Consider the following 22,705-nt stretch of genomic DNA (forward strand, 5'->3'; position numbering starts at 1 on the left):
GAGAGTTTGCTTTTATTGATTGGGTAGGTTTATTAGTGGTATCTCACCCCACTCCAGTACTCTTGCCTGGAGGATCCCATGGATGGAGGAGCCTGGTGGGCTGCGGTCCATGGGGTCACTGGGAGTCGGGCATGACTGAGCGACTTCACTTTCACTTTTCACTTTCCTGCACTGGAGAAGGAAATGGCAACCCACTCCAGTGTTCTTGCCTGGAGAATCCCAGGGACGGGGAGCCTGGTGGGCTGCCGTCTATGGGGTCGCACAGAGTCGGACACGACTGAAGTGACTTAGCAGCAGCAGCAGCATAAAATTTGCATGTTAAATTTTATTTTATGATTCATTGCATTAAGCACCCTTATTACATATATATTTACATAAACATTTCCCAGCTTACAGTGATCAGTTTTTTATAGGTTAAAAAATTGTGTGTGTGTGTGTGTATTTAGCCTAGCTGTGGCTTTAATATACCTATTCTTTATTTTAGGTTATGGCATTTCACTGCAATAATACCAAAATTATTAATATTACCCATCTTTCAAAGAGTTAAACTCTGGAATTGTTTTTATCCTCTTAAAATGTATTGTTTATTTGACACTTTTCCCTAGGGCAATCTGCTCCATCCATGCTAGAGATTTTCTTTTTAAATTTATTTATTTTTAATTGAAGGATAATTGCTTTACAGTATTGTGTGGGTTTCTGCCATACATCAACATGAATCAGCCATAGGTACACGTATGTCCCCTCCCTCTTGAACCTCCCTACCACTTCCCACCCCATCCCACCCCTCTAGGTTCATGCTAGAGATTTTCTATTCCATATAGTCTTTTTCTATAATTTCTCGTATCTCTCCAGAATATTTATGTTTCTGCTCCTTTCATATCAACAACAGTCATATCCCTAAGAAAACTGGCCAACTTTTTAATCTCTTGGGCCATCCATAACTAACAACAAACTTGAGACATGCATCCCTGAATTTTTCCCTTTACTTCTTTTTTCCCCCCACTTTTGTTCCTCAAACAAGTTTTCACTTCTGCTTGATGCAACTTTTATTTTGGAATTCCCCATCCCGATTGTTTAAGTATCTCCATTTCATAAACAGCCCCTGTACGTACCCTCTTCCTCTATGTGGGTACTTTTTCCTACTGTTACTCCTGAAATAATTTGTACAACTCTGCAAACAAGGGGAATGCTGTTGCTGAGGATAACAAATTACAGAGGCAGTTACCGAGTGATTCTGAGAAAAACATTTATAGACAGCTGTTGCTTTTTGCCTTATCCCTTGCCAGCCATTTCGGGAGCAACATCATTAAAGCTAAACAAATTCCTATTGTGTGAAGATGAAGCATGGCCACAGATTTTATTTTTAGGAACTACAGTGTTGCGGGAAATTCCTTGTATACGTCTAAACTTAAATGTAAAGCAGATTTTAAAGGCAAAAATTCCCACTTGCTCTTTGTGAGCACATTATTGTTCAAAGCACTTTTTGGGTCAACATAGCTCAATCTACAGAGAAGGCAATGGCACCCCACTCCAGTACTCTTGCCTGGAAAATCCCACGGACGGAGGAGCCTGGTAGGCTGCAGTCCATGGGGTCTCGAAGAGTCGGTACATGACTGAGCGACTTCACTTTGACTTTTCACTTTCATGCGTTGGAAAAGAAAATGGCAACCCACTCCAGTGTTCTTGCCTGGAGAATCCCAGGGATGGGGGAGCCTGGTGGGTTGCCGTCTCTGGGGTCGCACAGAGTCGGACACGACTGAAGCGACTTAGCAGCAGCAGCAACAGCAGCTCAATCTAGTTGCATGCAATGGAAGAAAAGCTTTGGCTGCCTTCCCCCTTCTTCAATATTTTTCTTTCTCATTCTGAACTAATCGTTTTATATCTGAAAACTGGTTCTGCATTTTTCCTCTCAAGTTATTTGTTCAGTTTCCATTTGTATTTAAAATACAATGAAAGAGAAAGTAGGTGTATTGAAAAAGCAGATTAACACCAAAATAACATGAATTTGTGTGTGGAAAATCTGGGTGGAAAGAGACGTAACTGGAGACTGAAAGCCAAGGGCCTGCCTTCTGAGGCTGTGACCTGCCTTGCACCCTTACTTTCTGGTATTCATCAATGCACTGAACTACATAACATTTTCACATTTATAAAAGTCTATTATATACCTTCTGGAACAATCTGTAAGATAGATTTTGTAAGTGAAATATTGCTTAATCCATGGAATATGTCTCCACTCCTCACTCCACCCCATGCTTACACATTTTATATTTACAGACATAACTTCAAATATTTTCCTCTAAGCACTGTTTGCTTCATCCCACAAATTTCCATATGTTATATTTTCTTTATCATTCTGGTCAAACATTTAAAAAATTTCCCTTGTAATTTTTTCTTTAACCCAATAATTTTTTAGGAATGTGTTGTTTAACAGACACTTGGTTATTCTTTAGATACTTTATTATTAATTTATAATTTTAACTTCATGTGATCAGAGAATATACTCTGTATGATTTCGATTTTTTTAGATGCATGGAGATGTGTTTTATGGCCCAGCACATGGTCTGTCTTGGTGAATAAACCTTATTCTCTTAAAAATAATGTATATAATTAGTTGTTGGATGTAGTGTTTTATAAATGTGAAATTCGATTAAGGTTGATAATGTTCAAACGTTGTATATTCTTGATTTTTTTGTTTAGTTCCATCAGTTCCTGAAAGATCTTGATAGATCTTTCACTATGATTGTGGCATTGTCTATTTTTCTGTTTATTTTTGCTTCATGTATTTTAAAAAATCTGTTTTATTAGGTACAGACACATTTATACTTGTTTTGTCTTTCTGATACATTGTCTCTTTTATCATTTTGAAGTCTCTCACTTTATCTCTCTTGGTGCTCTGTGCCTCAAAGTCTATTTTATCTGAGATTAAAATAGTCACTGCAGCGTGCGTACGTGCTAAGTCACTTCAGTCATGTCTGACTCTTTGCAATCCTGTGGACTGTAGCCCACCAGGCTCTTCTGTCCATGGAATTCTCCAGGCAAGAATCCTGGAGTGGGCTGCTATGCCCTCCTCCAGGGGATTGCCCTGACCCAGGGATCAAACCCACGTCTCATATCTGCTGCACTGGCAGGTGGGTTCTTTACCACTAGTGCCCCCTGGGAAGCCTTCACTCCAGTGTACTTACAGTTATTTGTCTTCATAGTGTGTCTTTCTATCAATACTTTAATTTACTTTCAGCTTATCTGGTTTTTATGTTTTAAGTGTTTCTTTTGCCAACAGCAGATAAATTAGGATCTTCCCTTTGTATCCATTTTGTCAATTCTGATTCTTTTAATTGGAACGTCTGTTTATTTTCTATTTCTTCTAACAAGTTACTACCAATTTAAAACAATCTCCATTTGTTCAGCTTCACAGTTTCCATAGGTTGGAAGTCAAGGTACAGCTGCTGGTCTCCTTAAGAGTCTCATAGGCTGAAATTAAGATGTCAGCAGGGCTGCGTTTCTTTCTGGAGGCTCTAGAGGGGGAATCTGTTTCCAGGCTCATTCAAGTAGTTGGCAGCATCTAGTTCCATGTGGTTGTGGGACTCATGTCCCGTTTCCTTTCTGACTGACACCTGGGGGGTTGTTCTTGGCTTCTAGAGGCCATTCACATGGCTCATGGCCTAATTCCACAGGTCTCAAAGCCAGCAACTGTGGTTGAAACTTTCTTACTCCTTTGACTCACTCTTAACTCATCTGCCTCACCTCTCTGACATTCTTCCGCTTTTAAGGGCACATGTGATTCCTTGGGCCCACTGGGATAATCTCTCTGAGGGTCAGCTGAATTGATAAATTAATTTCATGTTCATTAATTTCATGTTCTTTAATTTCATGTTCATTAATTTCAAAGTTCTTTCACAGAAGTAGCTAAGTGAGTTCGATTGACTAACCAGGGACAGATATCTTAGGGGAATATCTTTAGAATCCTTCCTACCACTGAATATTTAGGCCAATTAACATTAATGTGATTATTCAAGTGTTTGGATCTAGCACTATTCTTTTATTAGTTATTTTTGTTCCTCTGTTTTCCCTTTCCAGTCTTATTTTGTATTTAGGTATTTTTAGTACTGGTTCTTTGGTGATAATCTCTGCATTATTTTTTTAATGAATTCTCTAAGGATTACAGTGTATACAACTAATTTTTTCATAGTCTACTTAGAATAAGTATTGTATCACTTATAAAATGTAGAATCTTTCAAAACCTATTTCTCTTCTGCACACCTGAACTTTATGTTAGAGTTATGTATTTTATTCACATACATAGAAAGCCTCACTACACTATATTATCTTTTTGCTAAAATAATCATAAGTATTTTATTTTATTTTTTAACTTTACAATATTGTATTGGTTTTGCCATATATCGAAATGAATCCGCCACAGGTATACATGTGTTCCCCATCCTGAACCCTCCTCCCTCCTCCCTCCCCATACCATCCCTCTGGGTCATTCCATTGCACCAGCCCCAAGCATCCAGTATCGTGCATCGAACCTGGACTGGCAACTCGTTTCATATGTGATATTATACATATTTCAATGCCATTCTCCCAAATCATCCCACCCTCTCCCTCTCCCACAGAGTCCAAAAGACTGTTCTATAAATAATCTATAAATAATAATAAGTATTTTAAGCAGTTTATGCAAAGAAAGTAGTTTTCTATGTTTACCTAGCTACTGACTTTTAATGTTGTTCTTCCTTCTTTCATAAAGATTACAGTTTTAATTTCTGATATTATTTTCCTTCTGTCTGGAAAACCTCCTGTAATGATTTTTACTGAGCAGGTATGATAATGACAAACTCTTACTTTTCTTTCATTTGGGAATCACATTATTATTTTGCCTTCTTTCCTGAAATATATTTTCACTGGATATAGAGCACGAGTTGGTAGATTTTTAAAAAAGAATTTTTTTCTCTCAGTGCTATAAAGATAATTATTTCTCTGTCTTCTAGTCACTACAGTTTCTGGTGGAAAATTATCAGGTATTTGAATTGTTCCTCTATATGAAGTGCTTCATTTTTCTCTAGCTGCTTTCACTATCTAATCTTTGTCTTTTGTGTTCATTAGCTTGAATATCTTATGTTTGGGCATAGTTCTCTTTGAGTGTATCCTTCTGAAATTTGCTGAGCTTCTTGAATCTGCAAACTGATCTCTGTTACCAAATTTGGCAAGTTTTGGTCATTATTTCTTCAAATATTTTTTCCTGCCATATCTTTCTTTTCTCTTTATGAAATTCCAGTGACTTACATGGTAGACCTTTGGGTAGGTTTTTGTTTTTTTTTTTTTTTTACAGGTTCCTGAGGCTTTTCACCTTCTTCAATCTTTTTTTCTGTTTTTCAGATTGAGTAATTTCTACTGATCTATCTTGCACTTCTCACTACTCTGATAGCAGGGCTTGCCCTTTGGGCAAAGTCACAGTGGTGAAAAACAAACAAAACTGGAAACTTACTCCCACACGAAGGGTTGTATCTCCAAGTTTTGACTCTTGTCCTTCATCCTCAGTTGTTTTTTTTGTATTTTTTTCAAACGGTTTTGATTTGTTTATTTTGTTGATAGGTAGTAAACATGGGTTATAGCAGGTTTACATTGCCCTGGCACATCAGAAGTATCATTTAGCATATATATCAACAACGAGGTCAGAGAGTAAGATGAAGCCCTTACTTCATCTTTTTCTGTATAAGCAGCTTGAGCTATCCATATGAATAGTTAACCCTTTGGGGGAAGTAGGACTTTGGCAATTACTGAGAATCTATTATGCTCAATTATTAACTTCTAGGTATCAAAATCTCCCCTGTCAGATGATTCAGAGGCTGATTTGCCTCCCGTGGAACACCAGCACTGAGTGGCCTGTCGATTCTGAACTGGGTAGGTCTGATTTCTCACACTTGGAGCTGTGTTACCCTTCATGGGAAATGTTGTGTGTTAATAGCTTGCTAAAGTTACAGATTCCCAGCCAAAATATTCTTCCATGTTTGGCTCTGTGGGAACTCCTGATAGACAAAGAATTGTACCACTTAAAAAAATAGAAGTAGCATTTGTCTCTGGGATGAAATCCTTTTTCATAGAGTTTACATCTCTTGCTTTTAAACTAATCTGCTGTATTTTATTGGATACAGTAATGTGAATTTAGGGTGAGAAATGTTCCAGGAGGATACGGACTTATCTCTCTTATCAGTCATATGCCCTTTGGGCTTGTAAAACAAGAAAGAGCAAATGACTGCTAGATAATCCTTTTCCTAATAAAGAGGTATCAGCACTAAACCCAGTGATTGCTTTCCTTTTAAATAGAACTTTTTAATGCTAAAACTTCTCCCCCCCCAAATCAGACCTTTTGGGGGTGATACTTTTCTATGTGAGCTCACACACGTCATTCAAAATTGAGTATCTCATTAACTCTGTGAAATGTATTGGTAATAAAATCCCACATTCTCATAACTGTGTTGTTAGAATTAATCTTTCAACCTCCACAAAGTATTTTGAATGTCTGTGACACCAAATGTGAATTTACTGTGACGTGAACAAATTTTAAATTTTAATTTCTCATTTTTAGAGGTCCTTTCCAAGGCCCTAGTGGAAGTCATTACAATGCATTCATTATACATACTGTGTAAACTTCAAGCTCTCTTAAAACCTGGATCTGTTTTGTCAAAATTAGTCATTATTTATATAAAAGTGGATGTGCTACACATGATAGTTTTGGTAAGTAATTATCCTGAAGACTGTCTTTAAAATCTTGTTTTTGATACTCATGATTTTCTTAGACCACGTAATACCTACCAAGACTATCAATATATACAGGGTAAGAAGGCAAGAGAGGTAGAAATCAATTTCTAGCAGGAATTTATATGAACTGTTGGGTGGCATATATCCCCCTTTGCTTTTAGATGCTGCTATGGTACCTGAGAGAACATTCTTGTGCAACAGAATTCTAGGAGCAGAGATTCATGGCTTTGAGCATTGACTTCTGAACTGCCTGCATTTTCTAAGAAAAGCCTTACAGCAGAAGAAAAGACATCATCCATGTGTTTCACAGGAAGACTGAATAACTGTTATCCCCTCACATTTCAAGTCCGTTGATGCTATTTCAAGATGTATCAAATGAAAGCATAGTGATAGGGTTCTTGTTATATGAATGTGTATTTACTATTAGTAGATTGTGTATTTAAAGTGAGTAAAAATAAAAGAGAAGCATTTAAAAGGTTTTGTTATTTATGCATTGAATCTTGTTTGCTATCTATATAAATGTGTACATTTATTTGGAAGTGAGTTCAGTGGAGGTAGATGATCAAAACTAGGATCAATTGAAGAAAATGAAAAAAAAAAAAAGATAAAAAAGATTTTGTTTCCTTTACCCAAACTTAATTATAAAACAAATTTAAAAATCTTGCTTGTTTCTATGCTTTAAGGAGAAAAGTAACTACTCTCTATGGATAGAAGTGTATCTTTGGTTTCTGTGATTATTGTTAATGTTTGATCAGTGTTATTGTGGGAATTTTGGCCTCTGCTGATCTTCTAAGAACCACACTAAAGCAAATTTTGCAAAGAAACCATTATTTCTAATAACTTAGTGTGATTCTGGCATTGGACAGTCCTCTGTTTTGTAAGATTCTAGTGCTAATGTTCCTGTGTGTAGGAATGTGATTGAAATGAGTGGTGAAGAAGAATTTCGTTAAGTTTATCTTGGAGCTGAGTACTGTGCTTCTCATTTGAAAAAAAACAGAGGTAACCATACAGAGTTTCAGGGCTGAAACTGCATTATACCAGTCGACTCAGGCTGATTACTCTTATCTGGCTCAGTGCCTATGAAACTCCCCAGTTGGAAATGCTTTAGGGAGGGAATATCGACTGTGAGGACTTCTCTCTTGTCCCACTGATAGTTTGAAGGTGACATTAGACAGAACCTAGAGATGTTCCTCTCTCCTTGTTTCCTCAAATACTTAGGCCTTCCCCAAAACTTTTTATCAAGGTGCAAAATCATTTACCATCAGCGCATACATCTTTTCTAGTGCTCTGGTCCAAACTTTTAGGTGGCAATGTTAAACCAGTTGGACTGCAGGTTTTTGGTTTCTGGGTTGTAAGTCATGCTCTGCATTTAGAGAATGGTTTTTAAGGGGACCAGAATTTGTGTGGACACTTTTTTTTTGCCTTAACCTATTAACAACATATTGTTTTTTTCCAAAAGGCATTGGCTAGAATGCCTCCCAAATTTAACTAGCACTTTTCTCTATTACTCTAAAGAGCTTAATATTGAAATTCTGACCTTAGACACTTGGGCTTCAAAAGAATAGGACATTCCAGAGGAGGCAAAATAAGAGGCTCCAATGTGGAGTCTGTTGGTGGTAGTTCAGCTAAAATTTGGTCTTGATTCTGAGGTTCTATCTTTAACCTCTGACCAAGTATTTGACTAGATTGTTATGGCTAACATGCTGAAGAAAATTTGTGTATAAGTACATTAAAATATTATTTTATTTTTACTTTGAAAAATATTGCCAAGAGACTCTACAGCATGGAAAGCAGATGATACTTAAAAAGCCAAGTGTTTCTCTAGTTTATTTCTATGTTATTTTAATTTATAGATCAGTGTGAAAATATCATCTCAGTGTCTAAGGATCTAAGATCAATAACCTTCTCATTTCTATATTTGCTTTTGGGCATTTTTTTGTTTATTAAAACATATTGTGAACTTCAGAGTTAAGGAACTAAAAATGATTTACTGTAAGTCCAGGTTGAGACTTGAGGATCTTATCTGGTTAGAACTTGCAGAACTACTTGAAAAAGAAGATTTTGCAAATTGGGGCCATAGATACTGAACCAAAATAATCCCTCTTTTCAGTTTGAGGTTACTTTTAACTTTTTCTCACCTACAAGGATATGATTAAGCCACTTACTAATAGAAAATATATGTATGTACTGGTGGGGGAAATGGGCTTGCTGTGTGTATGTATGTTTTAAAATTAATAAATATTATATCTTACTGAGCTCCATATATGGTTTTTGCTTGATTTTTATTTGCGACCATGAATAATGCATGCAGCACTGTATAGTTTTAACAGATAAGTTTGAAATAATCCATTAATTTTCTTTTCAAAATTTAGGAAATGGATAGCAAGTTAATTTTCTGGTACAGCCAGTGATACAAGCAGCCTGGCCCTGTCTTGTCCTTTACTTGTCTTGTAAAGACGACCTGGTAAAAACTGTGACAAACTCAATCTTAGAAGCTGGTTCTCTTGATTGAGAATACCTTGCTTGGTAAGAGAGAATGCCTTGCTTGGTTAGGATAGCTAACATCCTATAGAAATGGGGACACAGAAGATGTGTTTTCTCTTGTGACTCTCATCATTGGTTCCTTCACTTTAGTTTTGCTACAAGGCTGAATCTATAGTAAATTGTGTGTTACACTAGGTGGGAAAATGTACTTGACTTGTTTGCTAAGCCCTGCTTCCTATAACCGAACCATTGGCAGGAATTAGAGACCTCAGCATCACTGCTTTTCAGGTTTTAAGGCTGGTCCTAGAAAATTGGACTAAATGAATTTTTTCCCATTTTTTTGTGTTGTGTTTTAGCATTAGAAATGAACCCTTAACACTCCTCCATGTGAATGAAAAAGTATGTTCTCACATTATGTTTTAAAAGGTCTTATTTTCTCTCTTTGTAGCTTCAGACATGAAGTAACTCGAAAGTGTAATTACCATGTTGTTGTTTAGTCACTAAGTGGTCTCTGACTCTTTTGCCTCTCCGTGGGCTGTAGCCTTCCAGACTCCTCTGTCCATGGGACTTCCCAGACAAGAATACTGGAGTGGGTTGCCATTTCCTTCTCCAGGGGATCTTCTTGACCCAGGGATAGAACCCAAGTGTCCTGCATTAGCAAGCGAATTCTTTACCACTGAGCCACCAGAAAAGCTCATAATTATGATAAAGCTTATCTGTTTCTTAACATGTCTTTCTGAGAAGTACCTTACCACAAATCACTTGTCATCACTTGTAAGTAACTTGTGATTTAGAGCTTTGTGTTTGTAGATATTTTTGGATATTATTATTGTGGATATTTGTGATGTTATTATATACTGAGAAACTGAAAACAAAACAAAAACTCACCGACAAAATGTTGTTTTCCTTTGCTTTCAGTGAAATTTTATTTCCCTCCATTGCATAGCCTTATTTAATCCCTTCTTGTTCTACTTTGGCGTGTAGGATCATCTCCTGTAGAAGTGAGGAAGGCTCTAGCCAAATTTTGGAAACTGTGTTATTGGTTAACATGAATTAAATGAGGAGTCAGGAAGGTGAAACCAAAATATTTCAATTCAGCATGTTTTCTTCTCCTTACATTAGGGAAGGATCTCCAATCAGTCAAGAGAACAGGTTTTTTTGTATCAGTTTATCTCCATTTAGCTATCTTCATGCTTCTAGAGCTTCCCCAGTGGCTCAGTGGTAAAGAATCCTCCTGTCAGTTCAAGAGACACAAGAGACACAGGTTTGATCCCTAGGTCAAGAGATCCCCTAGAAGAGGGAATGGTAACCCACTCCAGTATTCTTGTCTGGAGAATTCCACAGACAGAGGAACTTGGAGGGTTACAGTCCTTAGGGTTGCAAACAGTTGGACATGACTAAAGTGACTGAACACACACACATGTGCCTCTAAATTTGGAAAACGACCTCCATTAACTGCTGCTTGAATTGAAAACAGTCCTTCTGTCCCACAACAATGTCTCCACTGGTTACTTCTCTCCTGAACCCCAAACTGTTTGGTGTTGTTTCAGGGGTTCTGACGAGGTCTGGTACTATAGTCCTTTATGTCTCAGCACAAGAAAGAATTCAGTGAGAGAAAAGTGGTAGATAAGTGATTTATTACAATAGGACGCTTCTGAGGCTTACAAGTGGGTGGGCAAGAAATGCTGCATACCGAGAACTTACTGGGCTACAATTTTACAGTCAAAGGAAAAGTGGGGAGGGGGAGAAGAACTTCCTTGTCTCTCTTGACTAGACTCTGTGCTTCTATCATCAGTTCCTTCTCCAGGTTGAAAAGGGGAATTTTCTTGTCCCTACGTGGTTCATCTAGGTCCACAAATTATTGTTGTTTCTTATGTGTGCAGAGAGCATGTCCTAGGGATCATTAACTTACTGAGTTTACTGGGCAAGTGGTGGGCCTCATGCCACCCTTGTTTTATTGCTTTGGGGCATGTCTCGTGCTTCTGTTACATGGTTTTGTTGCTAAGAAAGCCTGCTTGGTTTTATGGTTAGGCAAACTTGCTTTCTTGAGCTATCATTAACTTACAGGGATTTTCCATATTTTTCCTACTTACACTCCCCTAGTAAGATTAACTAATCACTTACATTGTCCCTTTACTCTGTCCCTGTCAAACCTACAATTAGTCTCCTTCCTTTGATGATCAGTCCATTTGCTTACACACATACCTACCTGTCTGTCTCCTCCGCTATATATTTTTCAAATAGAAAAGCTGTTTGTTGAGTTACTTCTAGACCCTCCGGGAGAGTCAGGGCCAGATTCTGAAAGCACACAGACAGGCGAGGTCAATACCCAGAGTCGCCGCCGCCGCCAAAATGTCTGTGTCTTTAAAGATTGCGAACCACATCTTTTTTATAACCTCTTTCTGTTCCAAACCATCTAGCTCTGTGATTTTTATCTGACAATAGGAATAGAAGCCCTATGAAGGTAGGAATGTTAGTCATGGTTTACAGGCAAAGTATAGGCTTCAAAAGCTTAAGAAATTTGTCATGTCACTCAATTAATAAATGATAGAACTGTGGGTGTTTGTTGAGAAGACTCTTGAGAGTCCCTTGGACTGCAAAGAGTTCAAACCAGTCAATCCTTAAGGAAATCAACCCTAATAGTCATTGGAAGGACTGATGCTGAAGCTGAAGCTCCAATACTTTGGCCACCTGATGTGAAGAACCAACTCATTGGAAAAGACCCTGATGCTGGGAAAGATTGAGGGCAGGAGGAGAAGGGGGTGACAGAGGATGAGATGGTTGGATGGCATCACCAACTCTGAGGACATGAGTTTGAGCAAACTCTGGGAGATAGTGGACAGGGAAGTCTGGCTTGCTGCAGTTCATGGAGTTGTAAAGAATTGGACATGACTGAGCGACTGAACAACAACATGATTACTTAGATCTGGAATCAATAAAAAAAATATATATGTATTTTGTTTAGATAATATGAACTTTTGGAGCTTAGACTCCTGGAGCTACAAGTAACCTCATCCATTTACAGAGGAGGAAGCATGTTTCTCCAGCCGTAAACAAAACTTCACATTAATTAAATTAGATTTGGATACTGCTCACCTTGAATCAAACATTGTAGCCAGGGGAATGGTGTGCACTGCTTGGCTTGGGTCTCTGTTAAATTTCTTTGAATTAATGAAAGAGCAAAAGGAAACGGGATTATACTGATTGGTCTAGGTTAATGACCACCTGGCTTCCACCCAGCTGGAGGCAAACAAGGAATGGATGCTGGAGAAACAGTCGCAGTGCTCACCAGGGATATTTTGAAAATGCAAAAGGTATGCTTCCTCTTAGATTTTGATCGATTCTGACATATTGTCCTCCAGAAATGCCGTGCCAATTTACATTCCCAGCAACAGTGTATAAGAACGTACCTCCCTACAACTGGACCATATTAGAAAATACTACTAATAGTTTCCATGGGGCTTCTCTGGTGGTCCAGTGGTTAAGAATCTGCCTGCTGATGCAAGTGCCTAGAATGTGAACTCAAGTGGGCCTTAGTACGCATCACTATGAACAAAGCTAGTGGAGGTGATGGAATTCCTGTTGAACTATTTCAAATCATAAAAGATGATGCTGTGAAAGTGCTGCACTCAATATGCTGGCAAATTTGGAAAACTCAGCAGTGGCCACAGGACTGGAAAAGGTCAGTTTTCATTCCAATCCCAAAGAAAGGCAGAATGCTCAAACTACCACACAACTGCACTCATCTCGCACTCTAGTAAAGTAATCCTGAAAATTCTCCAAGCCAGGCTTCAACAATATGTGAACCATGAACTTCCAGGTGTTCAAGCTGGATTTAGAAAAGAAAGAGGAACCAGAGATCAAATTGGCAACATCTGCTGGATCATTGAAAAAGCAAGAGAGTTCCAGAAAAACATCTATTTCTGCTTTATTGACTATGCCAAAGCCTTTGACTGTGTGGATAACAACAAACTGGAAAATTCTGAAAGAGATGGGAATACCAGACCGCCTGACCTGCCTCTTGAGAAATCTGTATGCAGGTCAGGAAGCAACAGTTAGAACCAGACATGGAACAACAGTTCCAAATCGGGAAAGGAGTACGTCAAGGCTGTATATTGTCACCCTGCTTATTTAACTTATATTCAAAGTACATCATGAGAAACGCTGGGCTGAATGAAGCACAAGCTGGAATCAAGATTGCTGGGAGAAATATCACTAACCTCAGATATGCAGATGACACCACCCTTATGGCAGAAAGTGAAGAAGAACTGAAGAGCCTCTTGATGAAAGTGAAAGAGGAGAGTGAAAAAGTTGGCTTAAAGCTCAACATTCAGAAAACTAAGATCATGGCATCCAATTGCATCACTTCATGGCGAATAGATGGGGAAACAGTGGAAACAGTGGCTGACTTTGTTTTCTTGGGCTCCAAAATCACCGCAGATGGTGACTGCAGTCATGAAACTAAAAGATCCTTACTCCTTGGAAGGAAAGTTATGACCAACCTAGACAGTGTATTAAAAAGCAGAGACATTACTTTGCCAACAAAGATCTGTCTAGTCAAAGCTATGGTTTTTCCAATAGTCATGTATGGATGTGAGAGTTGGATTATAAGGAAAGCTGAGCACCAAAAAATTGATGCTTTTGAACTGTGGTGTTGGAGAAGACTTTTCAGAGTCCCTTGGACTGCAAGGAGATCCAACCAGTCCATCCTAAAGGAGATCAGTCCTGAGTGTTCATTGGAAGGACTGATGTTGAAGCTGAAACTCCAATAGTTTGGCCACATCATGCGAAGAACTGACTCATTCGAAAAGACCCTGATGCTGGGAAAGATTGAAGGCAGGAGAAGGGGATGACAGAAGATGAGATGGTTGGATGGCATCACCAAGTCAATGGGCATGAGTTTGGGTAAGCTCCGGGAATTGGTGATGGACACGAGGCCTGGCGTGCTGCAGTCCATGGGGTCGCAAAGAGTTGGACATGACTGAATGACTGGACTGGACTGAACTGGGAAGATCCCACATGCCTTGGAGCAGCTAAGCCCATGCACCACAACTACTGAGCCTGTGCTCTAGAGCCCATGTGCCCAGAGCTTGTGCTCCGCAAGAAGACAAGCCACTGCAATGAGAAGCCCATGCTTCACAGTGAAGAGTAGCCCCTACTCGTTGCAACTAGAGAAAGCCCTCACTCTATACGAATACCCAGCACAGACAAAAATAAAAATAAATGAGTAAATCTTAGAAAAATTTACCATGGGGACCAAACTGGGTGAAAGTTCAGTTCAGTTCAGTCGCTCAGTCGTGTCCGACTCTTCGTGACCCCAAGTACCACAGCACGCCAGGCCTCCCTGTCCATCACCAGCTCCCGGGGTCTACTCAAACTCATGACCATTTAGTTGATGATGCCATCCAACCATCTCATACTCTGTTGTCCCCTTCTCCTCCTGCCTTCAATCTTTCCCAGAATCAGGGTCTTTTCAAATGAGTCAGCTCTTCGCATCACGTGGCCAAAGTATTGGAGTTACTATGCTTTAGTTAATGAAAGATATTAAAGGTCTTAAGAAAAACTGAAGCAGATTTCGGCTCTACTATTGGAGATTTTCCTTTGTAGGTATGTTTCCCACCTCCTGAAAACAAAGGCAAACACCAGATTCAGATAACATAGTTTGGTACAAAGTATATTGTAGATCAAAAATTATTTTAAACTGGGAAATACAATGCAGCCTGGAGAATGTATTTTTTTAATTAATTTTTTTATTGAAGGATAATTGATTTACAGAATTTTGTTGTTTTCTGTCAAACCTCAACATGAATCAGTCATTGGTATACATATATCCCTTCCCTTTTGAAACTTCCTCCCAACTCCCTCCCCATCTCACCCCTCTAGGTTGATAAAGAGCCCCTGTTTGAGTTTCCTGAGCCATATAGCAAATTCCTGTTGGCTATCTATTTTACATATGGTAATGTAAGTTTCCATGTTACTCTTTCCATACATTTCACCCTCTCCTCCCCTCTCCCATGTTCCTAAGTCTATTCTCTATGTCTGTTTCTCCATTTCTGCCCTGTAAATAAATTCTTCAGAACCATTTTTCTAGATTCTGTATATGTATGTTAGAATATGATATGTATCTTTCTCTCTCTGACTCACTTCACTCTGTATAATAGGTTCTAGGTTCATCCACCTCATCAGAACTGACTCAAATGCATTTATCTTTATGGCTGAGTAATACTCCATTGTGTATATGTACCACAACTTCTTTATCCATTCATCTGTCGATGGGCATCTAGGTTGCTTCCATGTTCTAGCTGTTGTACATAGTGTTGCAATGAACAATGGGATACATGTGTCTTTCAACCCTGGTTTCTTCAGGTTTCCTTCTATGCCTAGAAGTGGGATTGCTGGGTCATATGGTGTTTTTGTTCCTAGTTTTGAAGGAATCTCCATACCATCTTCCATAGTGGTTGTATCAATTTACATTCCCACCAACGGTTCAAGAGCATTCCCTTCTCTCCACACCCTCTCCAGCATTTGTTGTTTGTAGACTTTTTGATGATGGCGATTCTGACCAGTGTGAGGTGATATCTCATTGTGGTTTTGACTTGCATTTCTCTAATAATGAGCGATGTTGAGCATCTTTTCATGTGTTTTTAGCCATCTGTATGTCTTCTTTGGAGAAATGTCTGTTTAGGTCTTTCCCCCACTTTTTGATTGGGTTGTTTGTTTTTCTGGTATTGAGTTGTATGAGCTGCTTGTATATTTTGGAAGTTAATCCTTTGTCAGTTGTTTCATTTGCTCTTATTTTCTCCCATTCTGAGGGTTGTCACCTTGCTTATAGTTTCCTTGCTTATGGTTGCTTATAGTGCAAAAGCTTTTAAGTTTAATCAGGTCCCACTTGTTTACTTTTGTTTTTATTTATGTTACTCTAGGAGGTGGGTCATAGAGGATCTTGCTTTGATTTATGTCATCGTGTGTTCTGCCTATGTTTAATTATACTTGTCATCCCAGGTAAGGTGGTCAGATCTCAGATCCCCTTTCTTCTGTTGAGTCTTGGGAGAAAATAAGTTAATGAGAGAGAGGCATTTTTCCCTTTTAGGGTAGAGGAATGAAGAAGTCAGTGCTGCCTGGATGGCTGGAAGTTATTTAAGGAGAGTTATGAAAGTTCTGAGCTCGGGAGTTTTTGTAGTTGACATTACATCCACTTCGCTATGGTGACCCCTTCTCCTTTGGCTCCGCCCATGGCTGCCCAGTGCTGCCAAGCATGATCCAGGAGGTGGCAGTAAAACCCCGTTCACTGTAAGCGATTTTCGTCCTACGGGGAAAAGTGCTAAAACCTGTGATGAGTTTCACTTGAGGGGTATTATCTGCCCTTTTGTCCATGCCATAAATGGTCTTCTTTCCCCATTTTTAAGGGCCCAATGTTGAGGATTGCTTAATCTATTTGATTTGGCAAACAGAGAAGACGGCAGCAGAGAATGAGACAAGTAGATAGCATCACTGACTAAATGGACATGAACCTGAGCAAACTCCAGGAGATAGTGGAGGACAGGAAGCCTGGTGTGCTTCAGTCCATGGGGTCGCAAAGAGTCGGACACGACTTAGCATCTGAGCACGAGGGGCTCTAAGAAGCATAGAGGGAGCCGAAGAGACCCAAGGTATGTGGACTTTGTCTCTGATTGGATCAGGTTCTCCCCTAAGGTCAGCAAGTTGCTGGTGATTCAGAGGTCAGTGAAGCAGAAGCAGGGGCCGGAGGAGAGCTCTGCTGGTGGGAGCATTCCTGTGGGGAGGAGGAGCTGTGGATTTCACTGAGAAGCCTGAGTAAAAGAAAAGAATTTGGAAAATTATGAAAGTAAATTTGCCTCACAATGATGAAAGGTGAGCAGAAGGGTAAAGGCAGAGTGGCAGGAGGCGGATCAGCCCACTTCAAAGAATGCTAATCCCAAAAGAGTGCTGAACATCTTTGGAATGAATTGGAAATACAGTTTCCAAGTGTGATTTACAAGTAGCCAAATGTAAGCTGATGCTCACAATGAATGAAAATTGGAGAATTAGTCTGCACTGGCACTGGTAAGGATGTGGAGAAAAGGGAGCCCTTGTAAACTGCTGTTGGAAATGTAAATTGGTGCAGCCGCTACAGAAAACAGTATGGAGGTTTCTCAAAAATCTAAAAATAGAACTACCATACACTGGCAATTCCACTCTTGGGTATGTATCTGGGGAGAAAAAGCAAACCAAAAACATGAAAAAAATACATGCACCTTAATGTTCACAGCAGCATTATTTACAGTTGCCAAAATACGAAAGCAGCCTAAGTGTCCATCAACAGATGAAGAATAAAGAAGATGTGGTACATATGTGCGTGCTAGGTCGCTTCCCTCATGTCTGACTCTTTGCGACCCTGTGGACTGTAGCCCACCAGGCTCCTCTGTCCGTGGATTCTCCAGGCAGGAATACTGGAGTGCGTTGCTGTGCCTCCTCCAGGGGATCTTCCCGACCCAGGGGTTGAACCTGCATCTAAGTCCACCTGCATTGGCAGAGGAGTTCTTTACCACTAGCACCAGCTGGGAAGCCCCCAGTACATATATATTCAGCCCCTCAAAAAAGAATGAAATTTTACCATTTGTAGCAACACTGTTGAACTTGGAGGGCATTATGTGAAGTGAAGTAAGTCAAACAGAGAAAGAAAACTACTGTATTATATCACTACTACTACTACTACTAAGTCGCTTCAGTCGTGTCTGACTCTGTGCGACCCCATAGACAGCAGCCCACCAGGCTCCCCCATCCCTGGGATTCTCCAGGCAAGAATACTGGAGTGGGTTGCCATTTCCTTCTCCAATATTATATCACTAACATGTGGAATTTCACTAACATGTAGAATTTTAAAAAGACAACAAACCAGTGACTATAACAAAAAGATTCACAGATATAGAGAATAAACTAATGGTTACCAGTGGGGAGAGGGAAGGGAGGAAAGGTTATATAGGCATAGGGAGTAGGAGCTACAAGCTATTAGGTATAAAATAAGCTACAAGGATACATTGTACAACATGGGGAATAGAACCAATTTTTTTTAAATGTATTTATTTATTTTTTGGCTGCTCTGGGTCTTTGTTACTGCATGCCCGCTTTCTCTAGCTGTGGTGAGAGGGGCTTTGCTTGTTGCAGAGCCTGGGCTCTAGGGTGCTCAGACTCAGTAGTTGTGGCTCATGGGCTTAGTTGCTCTGCAGCATGTGGAATCTTCCTGGAGCAGGGATCAAACTCGTGTGCCCTTTAGCACCAAGCAGATTCTTTTTTTTTTTTTTTTTTTAATTATGGCTGCATAGGGTGTCAGTTGCGGCACGCAGGATCTTCATTGCATCATGCAGGACCTTTGCTCCATGGCATGTGGGATCTTAGTTCCCTGACCAGGGATTGACCTTGTGTCCCCTAAATTGCAGGGTGGATTCTTAACCACTGGACCACCAGGGAAGTCCCAGCAAGCAGATTTTTAACCACTGAACCACCAAGGAAGTCCTAGCCAATATTTTATAACTATGGAGTATAACTGATCACTTCATGGGAATTAGATGGGGAAACAGTGGAAACAGTGTCAGACTTTATTTTTTGGGGGCTCCAAAATCACTTCAGATGGTGATTGCAGCCATGAAATTAAAAGACGCTTACTTCTTGAAAGGAAAGTTATGACCAACCTAGATAGCATATTGAAAAGCAGAGACATTACTTTGCCAACAAAGGTCTGTCTAGTCAAGGCTATGGTTTTTCCAGTGGTCATGTATGGATGTGAGAGTTGGACTGTGAAGAAAGCTGAGCACTGAAGAATTGATGCTTTTGAACTGTGGTGTTGGAGAAGACTCTTGAGAGTCCCTTGGACTGCAAGGAGATCCAACCAATCCATTCTAAAGGAGATCTGGAAGGACTGATGCTAAAGCTGAAACTCTAATACTTTGGCCACCTCATGCGAAGAGTTGACTCATTGGAAAAGACTCTGATGTTGGGAGGGATTGGGGGCAGGAGGAGAAGGGGACGACAGAGGATGAGATGGCTGGATGGCATCACCGACTCGATGGACATGAGTTTGGATGAACTCCGGGAGTTGGTGATGGACAGGGAGGCCTGGCGTGCTGCAGTTCATGGGGTCGCAAAGAGTCAGACACGACTGAGCGACTGAACTGAACTGAACCGATAACCTTTAAAATTGTGAATCACTGTATTATACATCTGTAACTTATATAATATTGTACATCAACTATACTTCAATTTTTAAGAAAGTACCTAAGCATTGTAACCCTTGTTTTCTTTAGAGTTGGAAGCAGCTCTCTCTAGATTATGCAGCTCTCCTGAAAGTTTGTAATTACTGCTATCAAAATTGGATATCTCCTGTTACGGGCTGAACTCATCCCCTTCAAATTCCTATGTTGAAGCCTTGTCCACTGGATTTCAGAATGTGATATATTTGGAGACAGTACCTTAAAAAAGGTGATGGAAGTTAAAATGAGGCCATTATGGTGGGTCCAAATCCAATTTGATTGATGTCCTTACTAAGAGAGTATGTGGATACACAAGAGAGACAGCAGAGGCACACAGGCACAGGGAAAAGGCCATGTGAGAAGGCAGCTAGTGTGTGACCATCTGCAAACCAAGGAGAGAGTCCTTTGAGCGAACCCATCCTGCTGACGCCTTGATCCTGGACCATCAGCCTCTAGAACTCAGAGAAAATAAGTCTCTATTATTTAAGCCACCCAGCCTTTATAAAGGCAACGCAAGCAAGCTAGTACACTTCTTCAAATAATTTTTGAAATGCCATAAGGTAACATTTACAAAAGAAGTTGGCTCTTAGTTTTTCATTTTTAATCAGTAATTTAGCTAATCCCAGTGTTGGAATGTGCCATAGCCCAATCACTCAGACCCAAACTTCCTTCCTGGTTTGAATGTCCCTTGCTGACACCTGCTGCCCACAAATCCCCAGAACACACCCCCCAACCGTGATGAAACCACATATGAGAGTGCTGCCGCCTTCTGACTTCCCTAAAGTAGTTGCTTTTATTTTCCAGAGAAGGAGTAAGTTCTGTGCAGAGAAGAAGTTCTGGATAGAAGGGCCCCCTTCCTAAAACTGTGTGATACTTTGTCACATTGATCCCAAAGCAGCTCTGCTCTTTTCAGAGGCTCCTAAAGGCTTCTTTCTTTTTTTTTTGGCCTTGACTCTGCGTTATTGACCTCAGAGCAGCACCCTTTGGATGCAGTTAAAAAACCAAACATACACAATGAGATTGGAACTGGATTTAGGCTGATGCCACCTGACACCAGGAAAATTTCCGCAATCAAGGTAGATTTATGTAAAATGCTAGGGGAGAAAAATGAGGCAATCTGGTGCCGAGTCCATGAGTAGCCAACTGGCAGAAGAGCAGTCAGTAAAGGAGTGGACAGGTCATGCCTCTTCCTTGTAAGTACGATTGCAAATCGCACTGCAGTGGGTGAGCAGCAGGATGAGTTTCTCATCAACTATTTCCCATACAAGTGTTGTCTCTTGTCCATTCCAATTCTGCACGTGGACAAATTTGCCTCCATCCAGCATCACGATGGACTTGACTTTCCTGTCATCTGCTGTTGTCTCATTGAAATTCACTCCCAGCTCGAAGCTAACCTCCCTATTCTGGAAGACGCTTTGTGTTTTTATGGTGATTGTGTCCACATTCACTTCGATGACTGTGATAGGCTTGGTAATATTGGCCGCCTGTTTGGTAGCAAAACCCACACCAAGAGACTTCATGTAGTCATCGAAATTCCTGCTATCCACTAACTTCCAGGTACCCATGAAGGTGTCCACTGTGGTGAGGCTGGGCTAGGCTGGGAAAGAGAAGACAGAGAATGTGTGCAAGGATTCTGGGACCCTGTTTCTTTTTTTAAAAAAATTATTTAAAAATTTACTTTTGGCTACGCTGGGTCTTTGTTGCTGCACAGACTTTCCACTAGTTGTAGCCAGCAGGGGCTGCTGTCTAGCTGTGGTGTGAGGGCTTCTCATTGCCGTGGCTTCTCTTGTTGGGAAGCATGGGCTCTCTGCTCACAGACTTCAGTAGTTGTAGCATGTGGGCCAGTAATTGTGTCCTGGGCTTTGGAGCACAGGGGCTTAGTTACTCTACAACATGTGGGATCTTCCTGGACCAGGGGTCGGAGCCCCATCGTCTCCTGCATTGGCAGGAGGATTCTTTGCCACTGCATCACCAAGGAAGACCTTAAAGTTTCTTTTAAAGACATTGGCAGGGGCCCTTCCCTGGCATCCAGGCACAGGTTTGATCCCTGGTTGGGGAACCAAGATCCCACATTCCACGCTGAGTAACCAAAAAAAAAAAAAAAAAAAAGACATTTTGATCATCATCTGGTGCTCATCACCCAGCTCCAGTTCAATCCAGGTGGTGGTTGTGGAAGGACATGCCATCTTATATCTTTTATTTCTCCCTTTGAGACCCCAACCTCCAACTGAATTCCCTCTCCTTACCCAATTAAAAACTGTCTTCCCCAGATACCAGTGAACATGACTTTCAGCTGAACCAGTCCAGATGCCCCATAACTCTTACAATCAACATATGAATCACTACAAGGTCGGTCATACTGTGGGCTGTAGGAATAGAATTTTATGTTTAACTTAGCTTCAAGGCAAGAATAAATACATGGTTAATTTTCTGTGAATTTACTCATCTGTGATGAGTAACTATGTACATGATACAACAGAATTAGTTTTTACCATACAGAGCAGCAAACAAGATCTTTTAAGCACCTACTTTTACAGTTTCAGTTTCAAAAGAACACACCCAAACATCTTTCCCCATATGGGCGTGACTACCACTCTTTAAATTCTGGTAATTGTATCATGCCCAGATCAGACCAGATCAGTTGCTCAGTCGTGTCCGACTCTTTGCAGCCCCATGAATCGCAGCATGCAAGGCCTCCCTGTCCATCACCAACTCCCGGAGTTCACTGAGACTCACGTGCATTGAGTCAGTGATGCCATCCAGCCATCTCATCCTCTGTCGTCCCCTTCTCCTCTTGCCCAAGTCACTAGTTAAAAATTGGACATCATGCCGACATATTTTTAAACATTAAAAAAAACAAAAACAAAAACTCAGAAGACAGAAAAATTCCAAGGGCAGAAAGTGTTGGGATATAAATTTTTTAAAATAAAATTTAAGGACAAGAGGGATATGATAAAAAGCTACTGGTATTACCAACCCCACCGTGTCCGACTCTTTGCGACCCCATGGACAGTAGCCTGCACCAGGCTCCTCTGTCCATGGGATTTTCTAGGCAAGAGTACTAGAGTGGGTTGCCATTTCCTTCTCCAGGGAAACTTCCCGACCCAGGGATCAAACCCAGGTCTCCCGAATTGATAGACAGATGCTTTACCGTCTGAGCCACCAGGGAAGGCCCACATTACCAACTCAGGGCACAGTTCAGGAACAAGTATGAATTACCA

At 40.3% G+C, this 22,705-nt stretch overlaps 1 protein-coding gene and 1 pseudogene across 7 annotated transcripts in view; one reads left to right on the plus strand and one right to left on the minus strand.

Annotated features, from left to right (window-relative positions):
- The window catches only part of CDKL2 (cyclin dependent kinase like 2), a 46,035-nt gene extending 37,016 nt beyond the window's left edge, over positions 1–9,019 (plus strand). For 2 of the 7 annotated variants that reach the window (XR_015165297.1, XR_015165298.1), the window contains exons 13-15: positions 5,810–5,898; positions 6,584–6,732; positions 6,918–9,019. Coding sequence is in view for 5 of the 7 variants with exons in the window: in XM_086405356.1 (XP_086261482.1) it covers positions 5,832–5,898; positions 6,584–6,732; positions 6,918–6,965 (264 nt within the window). In the remaining 2 variants the exon portion in view is untranslated. The remainder of the gene's footprint in view (positions 1–5,809; positions 5,899–6,583; positions 6,733–6,917) is intronic. The other 5 variants (XM_086405356.1, XM_086405357.1, XM_086405359.1 and 2 more) reach the window with 3 other exon arrangements.
- An 11,615-nt stretch (positions 9,020–20,634) lies between these two features.
- Positions 20,635–21,103, minus strand: LOC147370460 (fatty acid-binding protein, heart pseudogene; annotated as a pseudogene).
- Positions 21,104–22,705: the final 1,602 nt, after the last annotated feature.

Source organism: Bos grunniens, chromosome 6 (assembly GCF_055505025.1).
Source record: "Bos grunniens cultivar Pamir isolate PY7600 chromosome 6, Bosgru_T2T1.0, whole genome shotgun sequence".
NCBI lineage: Eukaryota > Metazoa > Chordata > Mammalia > Artiodactyla > Bovidae > Bos > Bos grunniens.